Source organism: Budorcas taxicolor, chromosome 2 (assembly GCF_023091745.1).
Source record: "Budorcas taxicolor isolate Tak-1 chromosome 2, Takin1.1, whole genome shotgun sequence".
In the NCBI taxonomy this organism is placed as follows: Eukaryota; Metazoa; Chordata; class Mammalia; order Artiodactyla; family Bovidae; genus Budorcas; species Budorcas taxicolor.
In genome coordinates, this window is record NC_068911.1 from 33128169 (window position 1) to 33152746 (window position 24578).

The window sequence follows — 24578 nt, forward strand, 5'->3', positions numbered from 1 at the left end:
TGGTAAAAGCTAGGATTTGTTTAACCTGTTCCACCTGGCCCTGAGATGCAGTTACTATGGACGGATTCAAAGGAAAAGGTTAAATGGACAATAATACAGTTGGTTCTCTGATGTGGCAAACTCCTCCAAGGTGGTACCCGAATACTTCCCACGTGGGGAGGACCTTGGCTGGATGCCTCGGCTGAGAGGAGGTGGACAGGGATTGAATGGACGAGACAGCACAGCACTGATTTAAAAGACGACAGGAGGCTCTGTAAAGGTAAGAACTGGGGCCGTGTCCCTGCACTCAGGCCGTCTCTGGGGCACTGGTGTAAAGTGACTCAGGAATGGCCACTATCTGAGGGCCACACGTCTTGGCTAAGTCTTAGCAGGGAAATTAGTTACTGCTGAGTTCCCATCCCAGGTATTCATTACAGCAAAGCACGTGAAAACGACATGTATCCTTTTGCCAAATCCTCATAGAACCCCTCAGAAGGGGGAAACGGTTACTGTTCCCATATTATGGGGGAGATGAAGTCACTTGCCCAGGGCATAGAGATAGCAAGTGGGACCTGAGCTAAGAGGGGAACTGACCCAGCCCGGGCTCCTAACCATGGCATCCACGGCCCCCACCTGTCAGGCCAGGGTGTGAGCCCAGGGACCCCCACCCGAGCCTTATTCTTGGCTTTGGTGCTTGTGCATACATGCCGGAAAGCAAAGAAGCTTCCCAGACCAAAACAAGCACGTGGTCGGGAAGAGCCCCTGGAGAAGCAGCAGCAACCCACTGCAGTATTCCTGCCTGGGAAATCCCATGGACAGAGGAGACTGACCGGCTACAGCCCTCGGGGTCGTAAAGAGTGGGACATGACAGAAGAAAAAAACAAGCTCATCACCACCAACGGCAATAACAGTAACAGCACACCTTCAACAAACGGTGGCTCTGTGCTCGACACACCTTATCTCAGTTCATCCTCACAACATCCTGGTTGAGCAGCCAGGACTCATTACTCTCCCTACATCACAGAGGGCCCGAGAGGTGGCATCACTACCCATGGCACACGGCCACCGAGTGGCAGAGCTGGGAGGGGGACCCAGGAGCTAGCCAGGCACCAAAGCTCACATCCACACCCACTTCCAGCCCCGTTTCCCTCCCAGGCTTCAGCCTTGCTACCCGTGTCATTATCTCGCTCCGTCTACACATGCTGAGGCCCCTGTAGGGGTGGCTGACCGAGGCGGTCAGGCAGTGTCTGTGCCCTGCCGGCCTTCTTCTCTGGCGGTGGTGCTGGGGGCGCCCCAGGGCAGTTCTGGAGCTTTCTCTGATGCCAGACGATCAGTCAGCAACAGTGATGGTCTAGGGACATGATCATTTGCAAATGAACCACACTTCCCCGGTGGGCCTGCCTCCTCTCAGCCCGGCCCAGAGTCTGCCACATCTTGAAATCACTCAAGGCCTTGATTGAGGTTTTCCCTTTCCCTGTGGGCTTCGGTCTTCGCTTCTCCCTCGGTGTTAGTCCCTCAGATTTCTTCCTGGCTAAGTGTGTGTGTGTGTGGGTTGAGGGGGGGGGGAGGTCGCTGGGGGTGGGTCTGGGTGCTCCTGGTCTCCCACACCCCAGAAGCCAGTTGTGGAACTGAGAAGTCCCCCTGGGTTAGGCAGAGGGTGTGCATCCACCAGCGTGGCCCAGACACTCGCTGCACTGGTCACCCCTGCCCCTTCTCCCCACCCTCCGGCAGCTCCCTGTGAAGAGGGGGTGGGTGCCAGGTGGTGCAGCCACAGACCTGTGAAGCCTCGGTCATCCCAGTCTCCGAGGGGTGTGGGAAGCAGGGTTCCTCGGTGACCCCTGTGGGCAGGGAGCACAAGCAGGAAATACATCTTCACTGTGTCCAGGCGTGGAGAAGCATCATTCCCGCAGCACAGCCCAGCCTGGATCAGAGGGAGCAGCTCACAGTACCTGAGACCAGAGCCCCAGAGACTGTGAGATGAAGCCATGTACAAGTCAACAGCTATTCTTGGGTCCAGCAACCCAGGACTGCAGCAGGGTAGTGACCGCCGAGGGCTTGCAACACACAGGCTATGCTAAACGATTGCTGTTTTTAATTAACTAATTAATTTTTGGCTGCGCTGGGTCTTCGTCCTGCGTGTGGTCTTGCCCTAGTTGCAGCGAGCGGGGCAAGGCTACTCTCTCGTTGCGGCGCGCTGGCTTCTCAATGCGGTGGCTTTGCTCGTCACAGAGAACTGGCTCCAGGGCACATGGGTGTAGTCGCTCTGCAGTGTGTGGGACCTCCCTGCCCAGGGACCGAGCCCACGTCCCCTGTATTGGATGGGAGGATGATTCCTAGCCACTGGGATGCCAAGGAAGTCTGCTAGGTGGTTTTAAATGCATTTTCTCACCAAATCTTCTCTGCAGCCGTGTATTATGTGGTTGGGCCTACTTATCCTCATTTTGCAGATGGAAAAACAGACACTTGTAAACATGAAGAGGGCAACCCAGGCCTCGTGGTGAGCGACAGGGCTGGGACTTGGCCCCGGGTGAGGCTATGATGGCCTGTATCCACCTTGATGGCAACTCCCTTCTCGGGGGACTCAATCTGAGGCGAGTGATCGCTCTCCTTCAGTGAGTCGCCATGCCGTTTGTTTTTTATAAGCCACAGATGTGCCCTCTGACCATCCAATTAAGGCCTGCGGCATGAAAATGGGTATCATGTTCCTCCAACAGCCAGGCTGAAAGCCGCTTCTCACGACTGCGCCAGAGACAAGGACGTGGGCTTCTCCGCCCACCTGTGAACTAGTCCAGAGCTCAGTCCCAGTCGAGGACAGGTGTTGTGGAGGTGCTTTTCGACCCCTCCGATGACGATGACGAGACTCCCAAGAAGAAGGCTCCCTCCCCCGACCCGCAAAGGCACCCATTTGCTGGCTCTCAGCAAAACTGCTGATTTATACCTGGGGCCAATAGGGGCCTCCCCAAAGCAGGGCCCGCAACGGCTGTGAGTTATTCCAGCCATCGCGCAGCCATCTGGCCATGGGCCCTCTCTGCCTCTGGAATTGACGGCACGGTGTTAATTCTCCTCGAGGTGATGGGTGCCCGAGCCTGGGCCACTTCTCTCTGAGCAGCGTCTTCCAGGGGAGCTGCATGAAGGCGGGCTTTTCCAGGGACTGGAAGGAGCGCCAGGTAGAGTGCAATGATTTACTTCTCGCTTGGATGCATCAATTGACCTGTCGAGTTTCAGATTGCTTCCCTCCAAAAGGAGATGATGAGATGACTCACACAGCCGGGCACGTTCAGATGAACGCCGGGCCGTCGAATCCAGTCCTGATTTCATTCCAGGTTCCCAGTGAGAGAAGAGACCAGCCCAAAGTGAGGGAGAATGTCAGATGCTGTCAGAACCAAGTTGCTCAGTCGTGTGTCTGACTCTTTGCGGCCCCCTGGACTGTAGCCAGCCTAGCTCCTCTGTCCATGGAACTTTCCAGGCAAGAATACTGGAGCGGGTTGCCATTTCCTACTCCAGGGGATCTTCCCAAACCAGGAATCAAACCCGAGTCTCCTGAATTGGCAGGTGGATTCTTTACCACTGAACCACCAGGGAGGCCCAGAATCAGAACCAAGAGGTCCCCCCAGTATGCCCCTGGGCCCTGAAATCACCATTTGTTTTTTGAAAACAAAGTCAGTGTCCTCATTTGTGGGCTGGATCCTAAGTCACTCTCTTGTTTTCCTTCATTCACTTGTGGCAAAGCTTCACCAAGGACCCACTATGCTGGCAGCCCCAGGATTCAACTGTGAGCAAAGAGCTGGGGTTCCTCCCTCAAGCAGCTTGATGCCCACATGAACTGAATAACAGCTCGAAAATAGAAAACTACATACAGTGGCCAATGCTTAAGAGAGATTTGGTGGCCAGAAAAGGTTTTGCCGGGAAGGGCGCTGTCTGCAGAGATCTGAAGGGTGTCAGGGAGTGAGCCAAGTGAAGGGGACACTGGTGGCAGGAGACAGTGTCCCAGGCAGAGGGCCTGGCCTGTGTGACGATCAGAAGCACGGTCAGGGAAGCCAAGGAGGGCTGCGCGGCTGGGACCCAGGTGGGAACAGCAGCTGAGGGTCCGCCTGCAGGCCTGGCAGCCCTGGGGGCCTCAGGCTCTGACTCTGCTGGTGAACAGCAGGAGCAGTAAGAGTTGAGCTTGGACGTGCAGAGGCAGGGGCTGTGTTCCCTGTGCCCCTTCCACGACCACACCAGAAGCCCACTGCCGGCCTCCATCCTGGGAAGCCAACATAGGCAAAGGCCACTCAGGGCCACCTGGTTCCCCTCCCCAGGCAAACTCCAAGACAGGTTCCCAGTCCCCCTCCCCAGACTCGCTCAGTGGCTTGTCTCAGAGCCCTTGACCAGACTCTCCAGGGGTCGCTGCTGGTGTAGGGGGTGGGGCAGGGAGGGTAAGCTGGAGGACTTGCTGGAGGAGGAGGTGCAATGGAGACCCCAACAGGGGGCTCCCCCGCTCTCACCGTCCCCCCTGGAAAGTGGGGAGCAGGGAAAGCATCTGTCTGCAGCTGGCTCTCCTCCTCCCACAATTTTCAGAGTGAAATATAATTTCACACCCCCACACAACCAAAGAGCAAAACCAGACTACAGATCCACCAGATTTGGAAATTTTAAACCTTTATATCCTGGGTGGGAGGGATACCAGCTGCAAGTGAGTCTGGCTGTAGGAAGAAAGTGTGTCTTACTTTTCAAGAGAGACAGAAGGTTGCAGAAAGGCACTGCAGAAGTAGGGCCTGCCTGTCTCTATTCTGGGCTGGACCAGGCCTAGCTGACACATAGTAGGGCCTCAGTAAATGACTGCTGAACTGAAGCAGAGTCCCATTGGCCACCTGGACACGACTCATTCCCAACACACCTGTAAACCTGTCAGGACTGAAGCCTTGTCAAGTCTCACATTTAATTCCCAACTTTCACCCAAATGAGTTCCTGTCTTGGTATCACCCGGTATCGTTTAGGGAGCAGAGCAGGGGCTGTCGCTTTTCCAGAGAAACACTGTCTTCCTGGCAGGAAGAAGTGAAGGCTGGACATGGGTCTAGTAGGGGGGTGGCCCGGGGGTGCTGGGGGAATACGGGACCACCTGTGAGCCCAGGTTCCTGAGGGAAGAGTGACTTAGTGGATTTGGATTCTATAAAACAAGTCACTATGCTTTCTGGCATGTATGTATACAGAGGTGCTTGAATGCACACATGTACACAAACACAGTATCTGAGGTTGGGTGCATGTGTGCTAAGTCACTTCAGCTGTGTCTGACTCTCTGTGACCCTATGGACTGTAGCCTGCCCACCAGCCTCCATGCTCCATGGGATTCTCCAGGAAAGAACACTGGAGTGGGTTGCCATGCCCTCCTCCAGGGGATCTTCCCAACTCAGGGATGCGACCTGAGTTTCTTACGTCTCCTGCATTGACCGATTCTTTACCACTAATGCCACCTGGGAAGCCCAGTATCTGAGGTTATGGTGGGTTTTTTTTTTTTTTTTTAAACAAGAGTTGTCAAAATCAAGGGAGCTATCTGAAGAATTTTTGCAGAACCTCAATTCTCATACATATACTTAAGGCCTAAATCAGAATGTTTTTCCATCATGGTCAACAATGTTCTCATTTCTTGCGGGGAAAAAAAAAAACCAAGAACACATTTATTTCATTTTTACATTCAGCCACTTCAGTCAAGGACTAACATTCTACCACAGACCATTTAAGGACCAGAACCATCTAATCCTTTCCTGGAGAAAAGTAGAAAAGTCCTTCTCAAAACCAAATGGGGACTTTTGATTAAAATTCCTCCTGGCCAAAATGGGCTGGAGAAAACCCGCACTTTCAGTGGGGCTGTGCTAGATGAAACAATGTGTGAGAAGAAGCCACAAGGACCCTGTGGCTTGAGGATCCGAGGGAGTGGTGCTGAGCGTGTGTACGTGTGAGGTGGTCCAGGATTGAGGGGGTCAGATGGCCGCAGAGGGCGACACTGGAGCCTTTTGGTCAAAAAGGAGAGTCTGGGGGACAAGGGAGTCTGAGCTGCCTGGGAGAACACCCACTATTGGAAGAGCCTCAGCAGCGAGAATCTCGAGGAAGGATGGAGAAGACTGGCAGGAAAGGCAGGAAGGGGTGGGTACTGGAACCCTGGGGAGGTGACCTGGGGGACATCCGTGGACAGAGACCCTGGGGACGGTGGCAGGAAGCAGGAAGGTGTAGAGAGATGAGTCTTCACGTGTCCCACCTGAGTGGGGCCCTGCTGGCATGCCTCGGGCCTGCATGGGGCTGAAGGTTCAGGAAGATGTGGTAGGAGGCGGGGTCTGGTCACATGACCCAGGAGCACCCCAGGGGTAGCTGTCCCGAGCCGGGGCAGGGTGTCACGTGGGGCCCCGTCTGCTGCCAATCTCCACATCCCAGCCGTGGTAAGGAGAATAACAGCCTCCAGAGATGTTGCATGCTTTAGTCCCTGGAACCTGTGAAGGTGTCTTACCAAAGGGATGTCCCAGATGTGATTAAATTACAGAATCTGAGATGGGGAGATGATCTGGGTGAGCCCTGTCTAATAAGAAGAGGCTCTTGAAAGTGCCGGAGGGAGGCAGACGGGGAGGTGAGAGGAATGTGATACTAGAATGCTTCAACCCACCACAGCTGGGCTGAGGATGGAGGAGGGGGCCGGGAGCCAAGAGTGCAGGCTGGAAAAAGGCAAGGGAAGGACTCTGCCCTGGAGCATCCAGAAAGGAAAGCAGGCCAGTGATTTTAGCCCAGGGAGACTTCTGACCTACAGAACGGTGAGATAATAAATGTCTGTGTCATTTCAGATCATTAAGTTTGTAGTCACTGGGCTATAGCAGCCACAGGAAACACACATATCACCCCACATTCTAGACACAGGGTATGACCAGGTTGCCACACCACCCACACGTCTTCACTTAGGATACCCCCGCCTGGAACGTTCTCACCCAGCCTAGCTGCCTGCTGGACGCCCACTCAGAACCCCACTCAGCTCAATGGCTGGGGCTCTCAGAAGCAAGGCCTGTCCCTGTTCACCCCTACTAAGGCCTAACGACTATTCTCCCCACTGCTCCCTGCAGTTTCCATCGCAGCACCCATATCCATCTGCTGCTGTAACTCCTCCCAGGATGTCACCGGCTGCTTGGAAGGAGGGCTGTGTTAGATTCTTCCTCACGTTTCTAGCACCCAGACAGGGTCCACCACTCTGTAAATGATGGACGCGATCGTGGGTAGGTGAAAGGAGGAGGGCTCACTGCCCAGAGGCAAGTGTACACAGTCTGGGGTCTGAATCCTGTGTGTGTGTCCTGGCTCCCCCACTTCCTGGCAGAGTGAGACCCTGGGCAGGTTATTCTACCTTCTGTGCCTGGGCCTCTTCGTCCATAAGATGGAGATAATAACAAGACCTACGTGGCCAGGCTGTGAGGGTTACTTTAGTTAACCCGTTTCAAATACAACATCGCCTGGCTCAAGGAAAAGGACCAACAGGTGGTGTTTATTATCATTCCTGTGGGACCCAGGAAGGGAAAGGCAGAAGCCGGGGGCCCGGAAGACCCCAGGGAGTGGCATCAAGGCTGACGAAATCTAGTCTAGAACCTTCGCAAGACACTGCCTGGCACTCACGCCTTCACATCCAGCCTCCTCCATGTGAGTCTGGTGCCGGGGCTCACTGGGCTGAAGGCGGCGGGAGGGAAGGGGGCCTGGCATGGAATGGAGAAAGCTGTAGATTATTGTCAGTTTTGCTGCTCTGGAGAATGTAACCCACCACCAGGAGGGAGGCACATTTTTATGAGGCACTAGTTACAGGCTAAAGGTTAACTGGAGTTATTTAAATGGCATGCCTATTTCCTGGCTTTGCACAGCTCTGGAAAACCCCAACTGCACTCAGAAAAAAACGGAGAGCATGTTATAAAATTCAAAGGCCTGGGTATGGGTGATGAAACAGATGAATGCAAAAGATAATCTGGATGTGCCAAGGTGAAAACCAGGAAGCTGCGTGGGGGCTTTTCTGTATGAGGATTTGGCAGGGAGAGGAAAGGTCTACTTCACCTTGACCTTGGTATTAAAAAAAGCCCCCAAACCAAAAATAAAACCGGTGGCCCTGAGCAGACCAAGGGAGGAAGGAAGATGGGATGAGAACGTCTAGCTCTCAGTTATAAGCAAGACGGTTTAAATGTGGGGAGACCTGGAAAAGCAGGCTCAGCCTACTGGTTCCTGAGCCTCCTGGTTTGGCTGCTCCCAGGGCATTTTTACGACTGTCCGTGAAGCTGAGCAGGCTGGTTCCAGGCCTGGTGCTGGTTCAGGACAACTGGAGAGTTTGGAACGGGCTGGGGTTTCAGTGCTGCAGAGACGGTCGGGGCGGCGAGGGTACAGCCTTGCCCAGCCTGCAGGCACCAGGTAGAGTGGCAGGGCTGGGCTAGTGTGGTGGTCAGGGAGGCCCTGCTGGTCACCAGGCGCTTCCTCTCCCCAACAAGGTGTCCCAGGCTGGAAAGGAGAAGTGATCTGTCTGTCTTCATCTAAGGCAGAAGCACACCGCCTGCATGATGAACTTGCAAAAATTCAACTGCATTCAGGAAGGGAGTAGGGAAAGAAATGTTTAGCTGCCGCGACTGCTCTGGCTGCCACCCAACAGAGGGAGGTGGCAAGTGGGACTCGATGCCTCCCTCTAGGGCCTTCAGGCTCTCCTGCCTCTGCTCGAAGGGCCCTGCCTTGTAGATGCTCCCAGGGAAAGACATTTCTTGTCTTTCTCCTCTGGTGCTCAATTTCAGGTCAGTTTCAGTCCTGGAGTGAAGACCAGCTGAGTTGGCTCACTGTGAGACATGACTCTCCTACGTGGCACCTTCCCAAGGGGTCTGGTAAGGGTGACTTGCATGGCACAAAGTCTCCACCTGAGAAGTGGACTGCAGAGCCTAGAGAGAGACACGCCCAGTGCGGCAGGCCACAAAGCCAGCCTCCCCGGTGACGTCCGGTTGATGAGGAGGTGAGCGGGGAGAGCTCTGAGAGGGAACCAGAATTCATGGACAGCAGCAGAGCAGAGACCATGCATGGAGTTCCAGAAACTTCCTCATTCTGTCCGACCCATGGGTTTGCAACACTGGCTGCACAATGGATTCCTCCAGGGAGCGCTGACAACCAGAGAGGCTGGGGCCCATCCTCCGAACAAGTGAATCAGAACCTTCTGGAGTGGTGCCTGGGCACAGAGCATTTTTGAAACCCCTAAAGTGATGAGACGGTGGCAGAGAATGATGGATGGCATCACTGATTCAATGGACATGAACTTGGGCAAATTCTGGGAAATAGTAAGGGACAGGGAGGTCTGACATGCTGCAGTCCATGGGGTTGCAAAGAGTCAGACGTGACTCAGCAACTGAACAACAAAATGGGTGATTCTAAGGCACATGGCAGGTTCAGACACAAGGAGCTCTAGGCCAGAGACTATCAGCCCCGCCCCCACCCCGTCCTGCGGCGTGAGCAGGTCCATGGATGTGTAGCCGCATGCAGGCAAGCATGGCAAGACGATTTTCACTTCCATCTCTAGGTATGTCAAAGTGGAAATGACAAACTTGAGCATTTAAATGTCCCAAGATCAGTACCCTGCACATTTCTTGAAAGCTCAGCAGAGCAAACTACATTTGACATTCACTGGAAAAATCAGCGTGGATGGCCTGCTGTGCCGGGAACCTGGCGCCCTCCTCACAGGATTCCTCCTGCCTCCAATCAGGGCTTCCTCGGGAGTCAGAGTCAGTGGTCTAGTCTACGTTATTCCAGGTGCTCCCTGTGCTCGGCTTCAACCCTTCCTTAGGACTCTAGGTGACCAACCAGCTCCCCAGTGCTTCTGCTGCATCCGGAGGGAGCATCAGCAAGAGGGACGGTGATGGTCCCTTTGCCCCTATTCCGGGTCTTCTCCCTGGGGACAGGGGTGGGCTACAGGCTGAGGACTGGCTGAAAGCAGAGCAGGGTGAGCAGCAGGACAAGTGCTGGGGACAGGGGCGCTGGGCTCCTGGGCCGGGGCAGGGGCCTGGGGGAGATGACAGCTCAGGGCAGGCACCTGCTCCTGTCGTGGACCTCTGGTAAAGGTCACGCACAGTCTGTCACTGCTTCAGTCTCCCCAGAGATTTGTTTTGGGTGTTCTGTGGTTAATCAGAGAGCAGGCCCAGAAGCCAACCCTCTGCTCCGGAGGCCTGAGCAATCACTGGATCCTGCCTCGTCCCCAGGCTGCCAGCCGGGCGGGGTGGCGGAGGTGGGCGGGGAAACTGCTGGCTTCGGGCTGAAGAGCCCCGTGTAGGCAGAGCCCCAGACAGCCTCAGCGAGTGGGCTGCCGCGAGGGATGTCTTGAAACTCAACGTTAACCCTCAACCCAGCTACCCCACGGATTTGTTTCCTGTGGCAGCTCACTGCTGCCGCCCCCTCCAGTAGCCAGAACTGAAGAAGTGATCAAGGAGGCTGGCTTCAGCGCCTGGGGCAGGACTCGCCCCCAAACCTTGTGACCTGGAGGAGCACAGTAGGGGCGGGGGCCCAGGCCTCCGGAGGGCTCTGACAGCCACCTGATTGATGGAGGAGAGCAGAGACAAGCAGTGAAGAAGCTGCACGCCAGTCACAGGGTGGCTTCCAGAGTCCAGGTCAGGGTGGAGGTGCTGAAGGTGCTGAGTGGGAGTAAGATGCTGGATCCATCTGATGCCTGAACCGGCCAAACTTGCAGAGCTTGGTTAGAGGGATGGGAGGAGGCAGGATTCTCCAAGGCTTTGGGCCCAAGTGAACACACAGTACACACTTCTGTTTAGTGACAGGGAATGCTGGTCAAGTGAGAGGGGCTGCTCTGTTGGGCCCCCTAAAGTCTCCAGGCACTGTGTCAGCATGGTGGGGGGTGTCTTTCCTGGAAGTACAGAGTTCTGAGGTTGGGGGGCACGGCTGTGTCAGAGTCTGACAGTGCTGGAGCTGGGACCCCTGCTGCCACCTGGGTGCCATCCATGGTCCTGGCTGCCCTGAGACGCAGTTGCATCCACTGCCCAAGGGTGTTGACATGCCACAGAAGATGTTCCTGGAGCAAATCTAACCCACAGGTCCCCTGAGATCAGAGAAATCAAACCGTGGCCCCATTTTCAAATGCCTGGCAAGGACTGGGATTTGGGTTGGTGGGGGGGTCGGAAATGCTTAAAAGTGGAACGTGCCTTCAGTGGAAATGATCATTTTACTAGGCAAGGAAGGAGAAAGCTCAAAAGCCAGTCTCTACACTCAAATGCCTTATCTCCTCCAAGGCACAGGATGCAATCTAGAAATTCTGCCTTGCAGGGGGAAAAAATAATCATTTTTGTCTTTTTCAGAACTGTCTAGGACTACTTTTAATACATAACCCACAATAGAGGGCACAGCCATTAGGTGACCTTGTGATTTCAGCAGAACATGTCTTTCTAATGTAGCTCGATTATGATTGTAAGTTTATAAAAACAGGGAAAGATTACAGGAATATACATTAAACCACATCAATGAGTGCTACTGAGAAAAAAAAAAAGTCCAGTAGACAGGTACCAATCAAATAATCAATATGTAGGAAACAGCTACATCACCCTGCTTTAAGAGAACCAAATAATGTTGCAATTGGATTTGCTTTAAAATTTTCCACTTGAACAAAACTGACAGCTGTATTATAATCACATTTCCAGTCACTTTATAAGACACAAATTTCATTTCTCCATATTTCTACTTCATTTCTGAAAGGGGGCCAGCAACGTTATTCATCAAGCACATGGAGAGGCAGCCTAATTCGTGGGGCAGGGGGAAAATGCTGTTAATGCCATGTTTTCCATTTCCTGAGAGAATTGGTGGTTTAACTCAAACATGATTTTTTCGTTATCAGTCTAGTTCAGGGTTCTAGCTTCAAACAAGGGGGGTGGGGGGGGGGTAAAAAGCAGCATTTTAGTCCTTAGGTAAAATGACTTGAGGTTGTTGAAATTAGGACCATCTACATTTTAGAAAACACCGGGGTGGATTTAAGATTCTTGGTATATTTCAACAGGGTTATGAAAAAGTCTGCATTGAAAACCTGGCTATTCAAATATCATAGTAACAATAAACAAATATTCTTTTATTTCACAATCCAACTGTCTCAAATTACTCAAGACAACCTTTAGAAATGCCACTTTTGTGTTAATGAAAGTGCCTTAAACGTTTATGCAGAAGGGAACCCACTCTAGTATTCTTGCCTGGAAAACCACATGGACAGAGGAGTCCAGAGGAGTCCGGTGGGCTACAGTCCATGGGGTTGCAAGGAGTTAGACCTGACTGAGCGACTATACACACTAAAGTTTTAATCAGTTCAACCCAACAAGCCTTCCTGGAGTGCCTCCCACGCGACAGGTCCTGTTACTAGGGACAGAAAAACAAAGCACTGAGCGCGTATTTGAGGTGTGCCTGGGGAGGAGGAAGGAGGCTGGGAGGACAAGTTTGGCAAAGGCCCAGTGGTGGGGAATGGCCAGAGTGCTGTGTCTAGAAACCGGTGAGCAGCACCGCAGCCAGGTGGGCTCAGAAGCAGGGAGATATAAGGCCGAAGAGGAGGGCCAGGAGCTCTGACATCTGCAAGCGGGAAAGGGATGTACGAAATGGACAAGGGTGGGCTAGACTTGCCTTTCGGAGGCCAGCCACACAGCAGATAGACCAGAGCGGGGCAAGGCCCTGGGCTGGGACCCCCACATAGAAGACACTGGGTACAGAGTGTCTGGGCTGGGAAGGGGGCAGAGCTGCAGAGTGGGATGGCTGCTGACCCCCTGACCCTGGGGTTGGAGTAGGGTCAGGACTGGTTCCAAGTCAACAGGTGGCGATGAGAAGAGACCCAGCATGGACCGTATTCCCTTTAAAGATAAAACACAGAGGCAGAGTACAGGCCCAAGAACCACAAAATCACACTCGCCTGAGATAGGACTTCCAAAGCCATATCCATACTCGCCTCTCGGGTTTCATGATAACAACATTAGTCCTCTCCAATGTCGGTACCGAACAAACCACTTCTCTGGGGCTCCAGGCCTGAAAACGCTTGAACTAAATTGTCCCGGAGGAGTCATCAGGGTCTGAATCAAGCCTCTCTTACACGTTTCAGTTCTTCTCCAATCAGCTGGCAGCCACTTTCCTGAAAAGTCATTTTTTCCAGGAAACTTATCTAATTAACAGGGCTTTCCTGGTGGCTCAGATGGTAAACAGTCTGCCTGCAATGTAAGATACCCAAGTTCGATCCCTGGGTTGGGAAGATCCCCTGGAGAAGGAGATGGCAACCCACCCCAGTATTCTTGCCTAGAAAATCTCATGGATGGAGGAGCCTGGCAGGCTACAGTCCAGGGGGTCGCAAAGAGTCAGACACAACTGAGAGATTTCACTTTCTTTCTTTCTATCTAATTAACAGGCCCATGTGGTCTCCTCCACTTGTCAATGTATCCCCTGGACAGAAACAGTCAAGGTTTCACTTTGTCAGAGCTCCTCCGGAGCACTGGCTAGTTCAGAAAAATTGTTTTGTGCCCAACGTGCAGTTCGGATGAAGAATGCTAATGACTGTTTCTACCAGAACAGTTTTCACACGTGGAGGAGGATGCTGAGCACTTCTGATGGACTCACTCTTTATCAACAGAACAGTTCTGTAGCAGACAGTATCATCTCCCCATCTTCACAGATCAGGAAAAAGGTTCAGCAAGGTTAACTAGTTTGCTCAAGGTCACACAGCCAGGATTCAAACCCAGAGCCCCTAATCCTAAACAAAAGCAAAAACATCACTTTGCCAACAAAGGTCCATATAGTCAGAGCTATGGTTTTTCCAGCAGTCATGTATGGGTGTGAGAGTTGGAGCATAAAGAAGGCTGAGTGCCTAAGAACTGATGCTTTCAAACTGTGGTGCTGGAGAAGACTCTTGAGAGTCCCTTGGACAGCAAGGAATCAAACCAGTCAACCCTAAAGGAAATCAACCCTGAATATTCATTGGAAGGACTGATGCTGAAGCTGAAGCTCCAAAACTTTGACCACCTGATGTGAAGAGCCAATTCATTGGAAAAAACCCTAATGCTGGGAAAGACTGAGGGCAGGAGGACAAGGGGGTCGACAGGGGATGAGATGGCTGGATGGCATCACTGACTCAATGGATGAATTTGAGCAAACTCTGGGAGATAGTGAAGGACAGAGAAGCCTGGTGTGCTGCAGTCCATGGGGTCGCAGAGTCGGAAAACGACTTAGTGACTTAACAACAACATTCCTCATTAATTAAATGTTGATTTTCAAGGATTTGACCTGTTTCTTTCCACTTCATTAAGTTTTTATTTTGAAAACGCTCCAACTGTCAAAATAAGCCCACACGGGCCCCTGACCTAGATTTACCAATGGTTAATATTCAGTGGCATTTGCCTCCTCTCTCACTATACCCACACACTCACATACTTTTATTTTCTGAATCATTCCAAAGTGACAAGCAACACAGCACTTTACCCCTGAGCTCCTCGGTCTGTACTTCCTAAGAACAAGGACGTTTTCCCACACAGAACCACAATGCCATCATCACGCCCAAGAAAGATAATACTGACCTTGATTACATTATCCAATCACAGGCTACATGCAAATTTTTTCCAATTCAACCCCCAAAAGCCCCCTAAATCTACTCTGTCTTTATTCCTCAATCCAGGATCCAATCTCAGGGGAGAGCTGTCAGGTCTCTTCCGTTTTGATAATCTAAAATCTAAAACTGGTCCCTGGCTCTCACTGTTCTGTTCGGTTTTGCCCGACACTTCTCCCATTTATGAAAAGTTCAAATCAAGTATCTTGTAGAATAGCCCGGATTCTGGGTTTGTTTTTCATGCTAGAGTCTCTATTATTTATGCTCTTTTCTCATTCGCGTCAAGATGGGGTACATGATGAAGACTGGGCCATCAGCATAATACGGCAACATAGAGGGTTTTCCAGAAGGGACAGGATCTCAAAACTAGCCCTGGCCTTGTGAGAGAAGCAAATGAATGAGCTCACATTTTCATGGACTTACAATCTAACCACATAACTTGCTTAGGGAGCTTCACGGTACTCTTGCTGGAAACGACTCTTTAGGCATTTAGATGAGCACCGCTGGAGATGTCCACTTTGTCTAAAAGCTCTTGCCTGCACGGGTGCTGGGATGAAGCACAGAAAGTGTTAAAACTGGGGAAACAGGAATATATTACATTCCTATTCATTAACAAACAAAGGATAACAAAGAGGAGGGGCTTGGTCCAGGGCTCAAAGGCAGATGGAGAACTGAGAGTATGGATGCCACATGTGGGAATCATGGCCCTTGTACGCGCCCACAGATATGCTTGTTCCGGGGGTGTGAGTGGTCTGCAGGCTGGGAGGCGGGGCACAGCCAGAGCAGAGGCCTGTGGTAGGAACACGCCTGATGTGTCTGAAGAACAGCAAGGACAGAGAGAGAGCTTAGGTGACACCCAGCCTCATGGGCCCCTGTAAATATCTCTCCTCCTGGTCAGAGTGCGATGGAGGCCACTTTGAGGAGGCCTTTGAGGAGGACAGGGTATGCTTTAAGAGGATGACATTGGACACCGTGTCGAGAATAAACCCTATGGGACGAGGCAGAAGCTGGGGACTGGTTGAGGTTTCTGCAATGGTGCAGGTGAAAGATGATGGCAGGGCAAGCCGGGTGCTAAGGAGTGGAGCTGGGAGAGACGGCCAGATCGACCTGGAGGGAACTGCCTAGGTGTGGTGACCAGTGGGATGCTGAGTTTGAGAGGAAGAAGGGAGTCAAGAAAGAGCCCCAGTTTTTTGCCCCCAAGATGGAGCAGCCTGCTACCAACTGGGAGATGTGTGGGCTGCGTCCCCACCCCCTGCTCCCCACTGTCACTGGCTCCGGGGCCAATGCTGCAACCTAATAACTGGCCTCCCTGAAGTTGTGCTAGGCATTGTTCCAGGCACGTCACATGTATTAACTCACTGCCTCCTCCCAGCAACTCCCATTTACACACGAGGAAACCAAAGCACCAAGAGATTACGTTACTCATTGAAGGACACACGCTGGCAGGTGGCAAGGGGCCGAGCTAGGATTTCTCCCAGCACAGCCTGGCTCCCAAGCCTAGGCTCAGAGCCACGAGGCTACGTGGCCTCTCCAGCCCCTGGACACGGCTCATGGGCCTGTGCGGGCACTGTGTGACCCGGCAGCTCCTGTCCCAGAAGTGCACAATCAGGGTAGCTGTCCACACAGAGGCCCTTTGCTGACTTCCCCCTGCACTGGAGTTGAGATCTTGTTCATCTCAGCTGCTCTCTCCCCTACTCCTCACCTGCCAGCCATACCTGCCTGTGACACACCAAGCCCATTCTCACCTTCCACCTCCCCCTTCCCAAACTGGCGGGCCTCATCTCTGCATTTTCTTACGGAATATTCTGGCTCCCCCAGCACATGCCTCTCCAGAGGCGCTTCTCTCACCAGCCGCTGAGGCCTCTTCTCTGATTGTTCTCTAGCCCTGGACCCCGTTCATCATCTCCACAGAGCCACCTCCATTGACCCGCGATTGTGTAGTTAGCGTTTACTCCCTTACCTATTTGCGGTCCCTTCCCTGCCCCCAGCTGGAAGCACCACAGAGCAGAGGCCAAGTCTGGCTTTATTAGTTCACTATCACATCCCAGATCTCAGCACTGTGCCTGGCATACAGTAGGTGCTCAATAAGGAGCTGAATTAATGGATGGGTTTCAGTGAATGCATTTTAAAAATCCGGATACAAGACTAGGTGGGTGCTGTACATGGCATGGCTACAACTACATCAATTTCAAGGGCCCCTATGGACATCTCCTGAGGGTGTCCAGATGACTGGGGAATTTCCCCTGCTGTCACTGCCCATGTTATCTGGTTGCAGGCAGACAGGCAGGAACCTGGTTCTCCTCCGCTTGAGTTCAGGGTACCGCTGACCTGTTGGTCAGTTGGCCCAGTGGTGCCTGTGCAGGAGTGCTTGCCTGGCGGCCTAGACACAGTACAGGGCCGTTCATCTGTTCCCACACAGTCTTTTTTATTTTTTTTAACTCTTTATTGAATTTACTACAATATTACTTCTGTTTTGTGATTTCTGGTTTTTTGGCCACAAGGCATGTGGGATCTTAACTACCCAACCAGGGATCGAACCTGCACCCTCTGCACTGGAAGGTCAAAGTCTTAACCACTTAACCACTCTGGACCACCAGGAAGTGGTGGTCTTTCTTACCCAGAGCCATCTTTCTTACCCTTCCCTCACCTCCAAATGATGCCATCCCATAAGTGATGAACTGGTTTAAATATTTTGGGAGGCACTCCCCAAAATGTTGTTGAAGCAGAAAATGCCAAGCCAGGGTGCCCCGCAGTATGAGTTCTGTGCCGGTTACTCACTGGCTCTCAGTCACTGAGAACCTACTATGTGCCAAGCCAGGTGCCGCATGCTTCATGAATGCGATCTCATTTGATCTTCAACAGCCCTCCTGGCAAAGTCATTTAAGACCATCTTTATGGCAAAGCCACTGAGCCTGGCAAGCAGTAAGACCTTGAGCAAGGTCACAAAGCTGCTTACTTCCAGCTACAGCAGGGGCTGCAAACTCAAGCGTCAATGGGGCCAGGCTGGCAGAACGCAGGGGAGTCCAGGCCGCAGCTCCAGCTCCACCCAGCGCAGTGGCGGGGCCGGGAAGCTTCCCTTTTGCAATGGTGGCAACCAGTCTAATCAAGAAGAGAAGCCCAGTCCTTATCTGTTAGTGAGGAGTATTTACAGATGCAGGCCCATTTGCTTTAATACAGAGGGGGCGGGGGGTGCTGGTTAAAAAGAGAAACGGCGGGGCTGAGGAAATGAGGCTCCACAAAAGGATAAGAACTATGAAGCTGAAGGCTGGGTGCATAGAGACTCTCAGTTTCATTCCCTCTAAAATCGAATCTCTTTTATCTCGTCAAGTCTACTCTGGTCTTCCCTTCCCACTGCCTTTCTGTTTTTCCTTCCCTCCCTCCCCTCCTTCCCTCATGGCTGCCAGTCTGTGACTCTGCCCCACGCCACTCTCCTCTCCAGTGAAAACAGAACAGGCTTTCGGTACACTTTTTTTTTTTTTCCAAAGGGTGATGGCCTCTTTGATGCCCTTTGTCAGAAGCTACCTTGGCAGAGCTCACCTGCCACGCCTGGCAGGTCAGTGGACCTGGTCAGTGGACGTATGGGATGGCTTCTGAATGCTCTGATGCTGGGGTTTCTTACCGAGGGGTGACAGGTTTAGTAAATACATTTAAAGTCAACTCTTCCTGCTGCATTCCTTTAAACCCATTTAAGCAGTTGACCAACCCCAAACACTCCTCCCTGAGTCAGCTTCCTCAAGCTTCAGGGAGACAAAACATGACCTCCTAAGAAGCAAGCCCAGCCTCCAAAATTTAGCAAATCTGAATGCCCTCACCTATACTAGGATGCTTCCTACCTTTAGTATACACAGGAGGCATTTGGTAAAATGCAAAGCATTGCTAATTTTTCCCCAATGGAAAGTGAGAAGCTCTAGCATTTAAGAATAATCACACACACAAAAAGTCAACACATGCGTATCTTACTCTCATACCATATGCTCATAAAATCCATAATTCATAGTATTCTCTGGCCGGCACCCTCTTTAGCAAAGACATAATTTGCAATCACGCTGGGTAAAGACAGACAGCCATTACTTTCTTAATGGCCAACTACCCAAAAAGGCTCAGTTAAGTGATCTCAACTAGCAATCTAATCAATTAAAATTGATAAGTGAAATACTTTTAACCTTTGTTTCAGCAGGCCATTCTGGGAGGAGGCAGGGTACGTGAATTCCCAGCATAAAATTTAATTCCATTTCATGGATGCAAACATTCTTGCTGCCCTGATGGAGAGGCCCCGTTAAAGCAAACTGTTTTTCTCTCTTTCCTTTAATCCAATCAGAGAAAGATGGGTTTATGGGTCTCTCCAGCCTATGCCATCAATTTAAACCTTTGCAGAAATCCCCGTGGCCATATTTTAAGGAGGAAAGGGCCACAGAAGATGGGCATAGAGCACAGAGGGGATGCAGTTTCCTTGCTCTTCCGAGAGAGAAGAAATATAGGAGCATAAACAAAAATGAGGCACGACAAAGGAGTCAGACAACCAGGCAAAACCCATAGCAATCATTTACGGAGAACCTTCCACGTGTCAGGCAGTGTGCTCTTTATATGCATCACTGGGTGTGATTATCAGGCAATACTGACTCCATTTTCCTGAGCACAGTTACATGTGAGGCACTAGACTCGGTCATCTTATGTTTCATATTATGGTTCACTCAAGTCTCAAAGCAGCCCCGTAACATCATGAAGATCATCCCCATTTTCCAGGCAAGGAAACGAAAGTCGTGGTGGTTTCAATCACTTGCTTGAGAGAATACAGAGCTGGGCAGGGGCCTCTGGCTCAAAAGATACAAACCCTCCTTGGTCTGCATCATAACTGCAGGTCACACAACTGAATAGTTTTTGTCAAGACTCATTCCACTGTACACTAAAACTTGGTGAACTTTACTGGATGCAAGCTGTATTTCAATAAAGTTGATTTAAAACAAGGGCTCTCTCTCTCATCGTCCACTACAAAGTGGCCACCTGCCGTTTCTGCCTCTCCAGCTCCCAGCTCTTCTTTTCAAGTTTCTTTGGGGGCCCCCTCCTTCCTCACTCCCAGGTGATGGGGTTCAAAAGGAGCAGGTCCCACCTTCCCAGCATCACAGCTGAGCACGTGATCTTGACCTAACCAATCAGTGAATCACATTCTGCTGATCACTGATGGGTCAGGAATGGTCATGTGACTCAAGCTGGACCAATGAGAGCATTGCCCTGGACTTCCATAAAAGTTATAGGGAAAGAGAAGCTCTGTTTTTGTCAGGGCTGCTTAGCCAGTTCAGCAGATCTTAGAGGTGCTGATGGCCATCTTGTCACTATTTGGTGAGAGCTCTCTGGGGGATGAAGCCAGAACAGAGGAAAGAAAAGCTGAGGGAAGGAAGGTGGCAGTTTCCTGATGATACTGCTTGAGTACCTAGATCAAACCATGCCTGAAACTGGAGATCTAGCTTTTTACACTGATATCAGTGAAATCTGCCTTTCTTTTTCCTTAAGTTAGTTTAAGTTGGCCTTTCTATCTCTCACAACTAAAGAGTGCTAATATATCAAAATGCTATAGCAAATAACAGGAAGAAAAGAGTTATATGAATGGGAGAAGGGTTATAGGAACACACCCAGGCTTTATATTCTTTGTCTCCTTTAAATCTCAGTCTCACACTGAAGAGGGGAGCGCTGAGGCACTGGTTGGATGCTCAGGCTTTCAGGCTAAGCACAAGGTTCTTGGGCCTCCAAAGCCTTCATCTTTACCTAAATGCTGGCGGCTTGCGTTTTTGAAAACTTTCCTTTTTTTAAGCAGCCAGGATCCCTCACTCATTAAAATCATACAGACCACCTTTAACACACACAACCAATCTCATGGTGCTGCTACGACTATATGGAGGGGCAGGGATCCCAGAGCTGTGCCCACCCCTGCTTGAGACCCCAGTCACCATGCACAGATATTTCAGCAAAACACCTGCACAGCTCCCCTTGGTCTCCAGAAAGCAGGGCCCACAGACTGACTCCAAGTGTCCAGAATCTAGGGCCCCTTTTCCGAAAGTTTTGTGTAACATGCGCGCTCTGTAAGTTCACGGTAATAGATCAACCCCAGTACGACATGCAGGTCGCCCACGAGCCTCCCAGTGATGTATGAGCCAGCCTGGTGGTGTCCCCCCACCCCCGCCACCGTGACTCAAGATGACCAACTCACTCAGGTCGAGGACGTCGTCCGTTTTGATCAGGTCTTCCTCCCGCGTCAGTGGCAGCTGGGTCTCAGGCTCCCCCCGCAGTTGCAGGGACAGGGCACGGAGCATGAAGAACACCCGGATGGCCTGGACCAACAGTTCGGAGAGCAGAGAAGAGTGAAGTCATTTTGGTGAGAAGCTCCGTATGGAGAAATCACACAATGACTCTAGATTTAAAACAACAAGACAAAGCTCACCTCTTTCAGCATCATGGTTCTGGTGCTTTCAGAACCAAGATTTACAATAAAAAAGTCAAGGAGGCAGCCTGTGTGCCATTACCCACAGGCTCGGGTTGGGGCCACTGTACCTCACTGAGCACCTGTCATCTGCCAGGACCCTCCCTCTAGGGTCACGTGAACCTCGTGGCAGCCCCGCTTGGCACTCAAGGCTCAAGACCCACGGAGGCCACGTGATCTGGCCCAAGCTCACACCTAGGGAGGGCCAGAACCAGGTTTCTTCTAACTAAACCAGCCCAGAATCTGAAAATCCAAACCTTGAGGGTTTCAAGGTCCCACCAACTGAATGTGGGGGCAGGAGAGACAGAAGGTAAGATGCGGGTGGGGTTCAGAGCCCGCCAGACCGCACAGCCCTTCACCTGGAGCTCTGGCCCCGTGGCCTTCCAACAGGGGCTGTGCCCTCTCAGGGCAGCAGACCTGGCACCTGGCAGGTATGCAGTGATGTCAGTGCCCCGGGAGCCCTCAGGTCTCAGACGCGGACAGAGATGGGGACGGAGGGGGCCCGTCAGCACAGGGTTCCTGGCCCATCAAGGAAGAGTCTTGGCGGACCCCAGGGTGAGCGGGTGTTTCCAGGGAGCGGGAACAAAGCCAAACCCCAGGCTGGAAGCCTGGGAAGCTTGTGCAGCCTCTGCCCAGTGGTCAGTCTGCCCTGGAGGAAACTCCCCATGAGACCCAGGTTGGGCTGACTTGCCCACCAAACAGAGGCCAGGAAGTGGAGCGGCAGCCACGGGGCCTGCAGCCTCCAGGCCACTTGCCGTGATTGAGGACACAGCCACGAGTCAGGTATGGAAGGTCTGTGCTGGACTCCTAGCTCCACCGTGCTGGGCAAGGCCCCCGGCCCCACGAGCGTCAGTTTTCTCCTGTGTGAGACGGGGGTGGGAGTCTCTACTGTGTGGGGCTGCGGGGAGCCTCTGAGATGATAGTGGGGGGGCAGCAGGCAGCACAGCGTCTCTAAAGGGGTGGCCACGCCTCACTCCTGCCACTGCATCGCTTGGCACGAGGAGGCCATGGGGACAAACCACTGTCGCCACTGGTGAGCCATACAGCCCACTTTCAGGTCCCCTTGTTGCCAGTTCTGAGGCTGCAGGCCTGCGCACTGAGATGGGAGGTGTCCATCATTTGACAAGGTGCCTTCCAAAACAAGGGGCGGAGGGAACAGATGACTGCCCGCAAAGAGCCAGCCCTGCACTGACTTTTGCTGACCCAGGCAACGAGGATGCCTGAGGACACCTCTGAATCCTAACCTTGACGTGGTCCAGAACTGCCGGGAGATCTTGGGCCAATTACTTAACGTCCTGATGCAGAAAACTGGACGAACAGTCCTGTTTCCTGGACCTATTCTGGCGTCAGGTGTTCCTTACTCAGCCAGAAGCACTAGAGAAACGTAAACTGTCATATGATAAAGATGGTGGTTGTGGGGGCATGAGTGTATTATTCGACTGTTCTCAACATTTCTGTTTACATGTTTATGCTGTTTTATTTTTTGGCCATGCCGTGTGGCATGTGGGATCTTAAGTTTCCTGACCAGGGATCGAACCCCTGCCCGCTGTGTTGCAAGCTTTGAGCCTTAACCACTGGACTAGCAGGGAATTTCCTGTTCTGAAAAGTTTTGAAGAGCAGTCTTCATAAAACATCTGTAATAATCAGCAGATGTCTTTCTACAAACATAGTGTGAGAAGCCCGGGCTCACGAATGTGAGGGCAGATTCCCACAGGGCTAAGTACTCCACCTGGGTGAAAGCGGGGCTCCCATGGGCGTCTACAGGGTTTGGCGGGCCATGTTGACCAGCCCCACAACTCCAAGAATCCACAAGAGAAAGGTGAGATACTGGGATTAAAGGTCATCTGATCATCTCCCTGTCTCCCTAAACAACCACCACTCTCTGTGTACCTCCGGCCTGCCAGGTACGGGTGGGGGTTGCACTGTGTCACCCATTCGAGCCTTTTAACCACCCTGAGTGGTTCCCATTTTATAGACAGGAAACCAAAGCCTAGAGACATCAGGCAGACAGGCCAAGGTGATTCACCTAAGAACTGACTCCAAAGACTGTCCTTCCAACCACATGCCTTTGCCTTCAACAGACTGAAGGATTAGGACCCAGGCTTTTATTGAGTGTTTTTCTTGACTTTGCTCAATTAATGTGCAAATTGAAATATATTACTGAAAAGGAAAAGAGTATTCTTATTCTTTCAGATGCTTCCATAGGAAGATTGACTCAGGAAGAATGGATTCGATTTGGAAAGGGGTGTCAGCTGACCAAATTTAAATATCAAGAGAATCGGGCATGTTCAGGGTGGTATGGCCGCAGACAAGCTTAACTATAAAGAAGAGACCTTTCCAGTTTGCTTCCATACAGTGGGGAGCAAGGAGAGCCCCACGAGTCGGGCAGTGGATGGCTTCCAAGTCAGACAGACCTTAGTCCAACCTGAGTCACGTGATTCCCCAGGCCTGGGCTGGAGCTCTGGAAAGGGGGTCCCCACCACTCCAGATCATGGGGCCACCTTGAAGATGCAAGGAGATAGTACAAAGACCACCCTGAGCCCCAGGGCTGGTCCTGGAACAAACACGCAGCCTGAGCCCTCTCCCCTGGCACCTTGGTCGCACGTGCAAGCTGATGAGTTCAAGTGACAGTCACTCAGGCCAGGAGCCCACCGAGGCCGTGGAAGCCAGTCATTCTTAAAAGAGTGCTGAAGCGCTTTAGAGTAGGCACAGCCCTTTGGGAAAGCAACTTGGCAACACCGACAGAGTCACCAAAAAAAAAAGAAAATGTTCATACCCTTTGAACCAGAAATTCCACTTCTGGGAACTTATCCTAAAGAAATAAGCCAAAAGAAAGGAAACACTATATTCGTCAAGCTGCTTATTATAATTTAGCTGAAAATAATGTAATACTGGGAGCAACCAAAATGTCCACCAGCAGGAAAACGCCTAAGGAAATTATGGCAAAAGTTACCAGATAAACTTTTATGCAGGAGTAAGAAATTAAGACTTATTTAAACTGTATCACAGTATGAAAACTTCTTGCTCACAATGGAAAGAGAAAGGCAGCAAGGATGAAAGCAAGTCTATGGCTCAGGCCCCCTGCAACCATGAAAAGACATGTCTGCAGACAAAGCTGGGAGGAGACACACAAAGTCTGTGTTATTTGTTTAGGGTGATGAAATCGGCGGAAATTCTTTCGTCTTACTTTTGAAACTCTGTGAGATGTTATTGTATTTTCTTTAATGCACAATACACATCCAGAGAGTAAAAGCAAAATATCCTATTTCCTCAAAGTCAGTAGCAATAAACACAAAAACTCTGCGGTTTTACGAGGGAACAAGGACACAAAACTGGAGGGACAGATAAAACTTCATGCAAATATCTCGATTTCATAAAGGCTTCCATGGTTACTCCATAAAGACGGCTAGTGGCTTAAATTCAGATTCATCAAAGAATCCTCTCCCCAACTCTCTTTTCTCTAGTGTTAAGCATCAGTAGGTTTTGACTGTTAAAAGACTTGATTTCTTTCCCACTTAAGAGGCTAGACAGCTCCATCACTCTTCAGCA

At 51.5% G+C, this 24578-nt stretch overlaps 1 protein-coding gene across 6 annotated transcripts in view; it reads right to left on the reverse strand.

Moving 5' to 3' along the window:
- CLEC16A (C-type lectin domain containing 16A) overlaps window positions 1–24578 on the reverse strand; it is a 237908-nt gene that overhangs the window by 100552 nt on the left and 112778 nt on the right. For all 6 annotated transcript variants that reach the window (XM_052636154.1, XM_052636153.1, XM_052636156.1 and 3 more), the window contains one exon: window positions 20760–20880. In XM_052636154.1, coding sequence (XP_052492114.1) covers window positions 20760–20880 — 121 coding nt within the window. The remainder of the gene's footprint in view (window positions 1–20759; window positions 20881–24578) is intronic.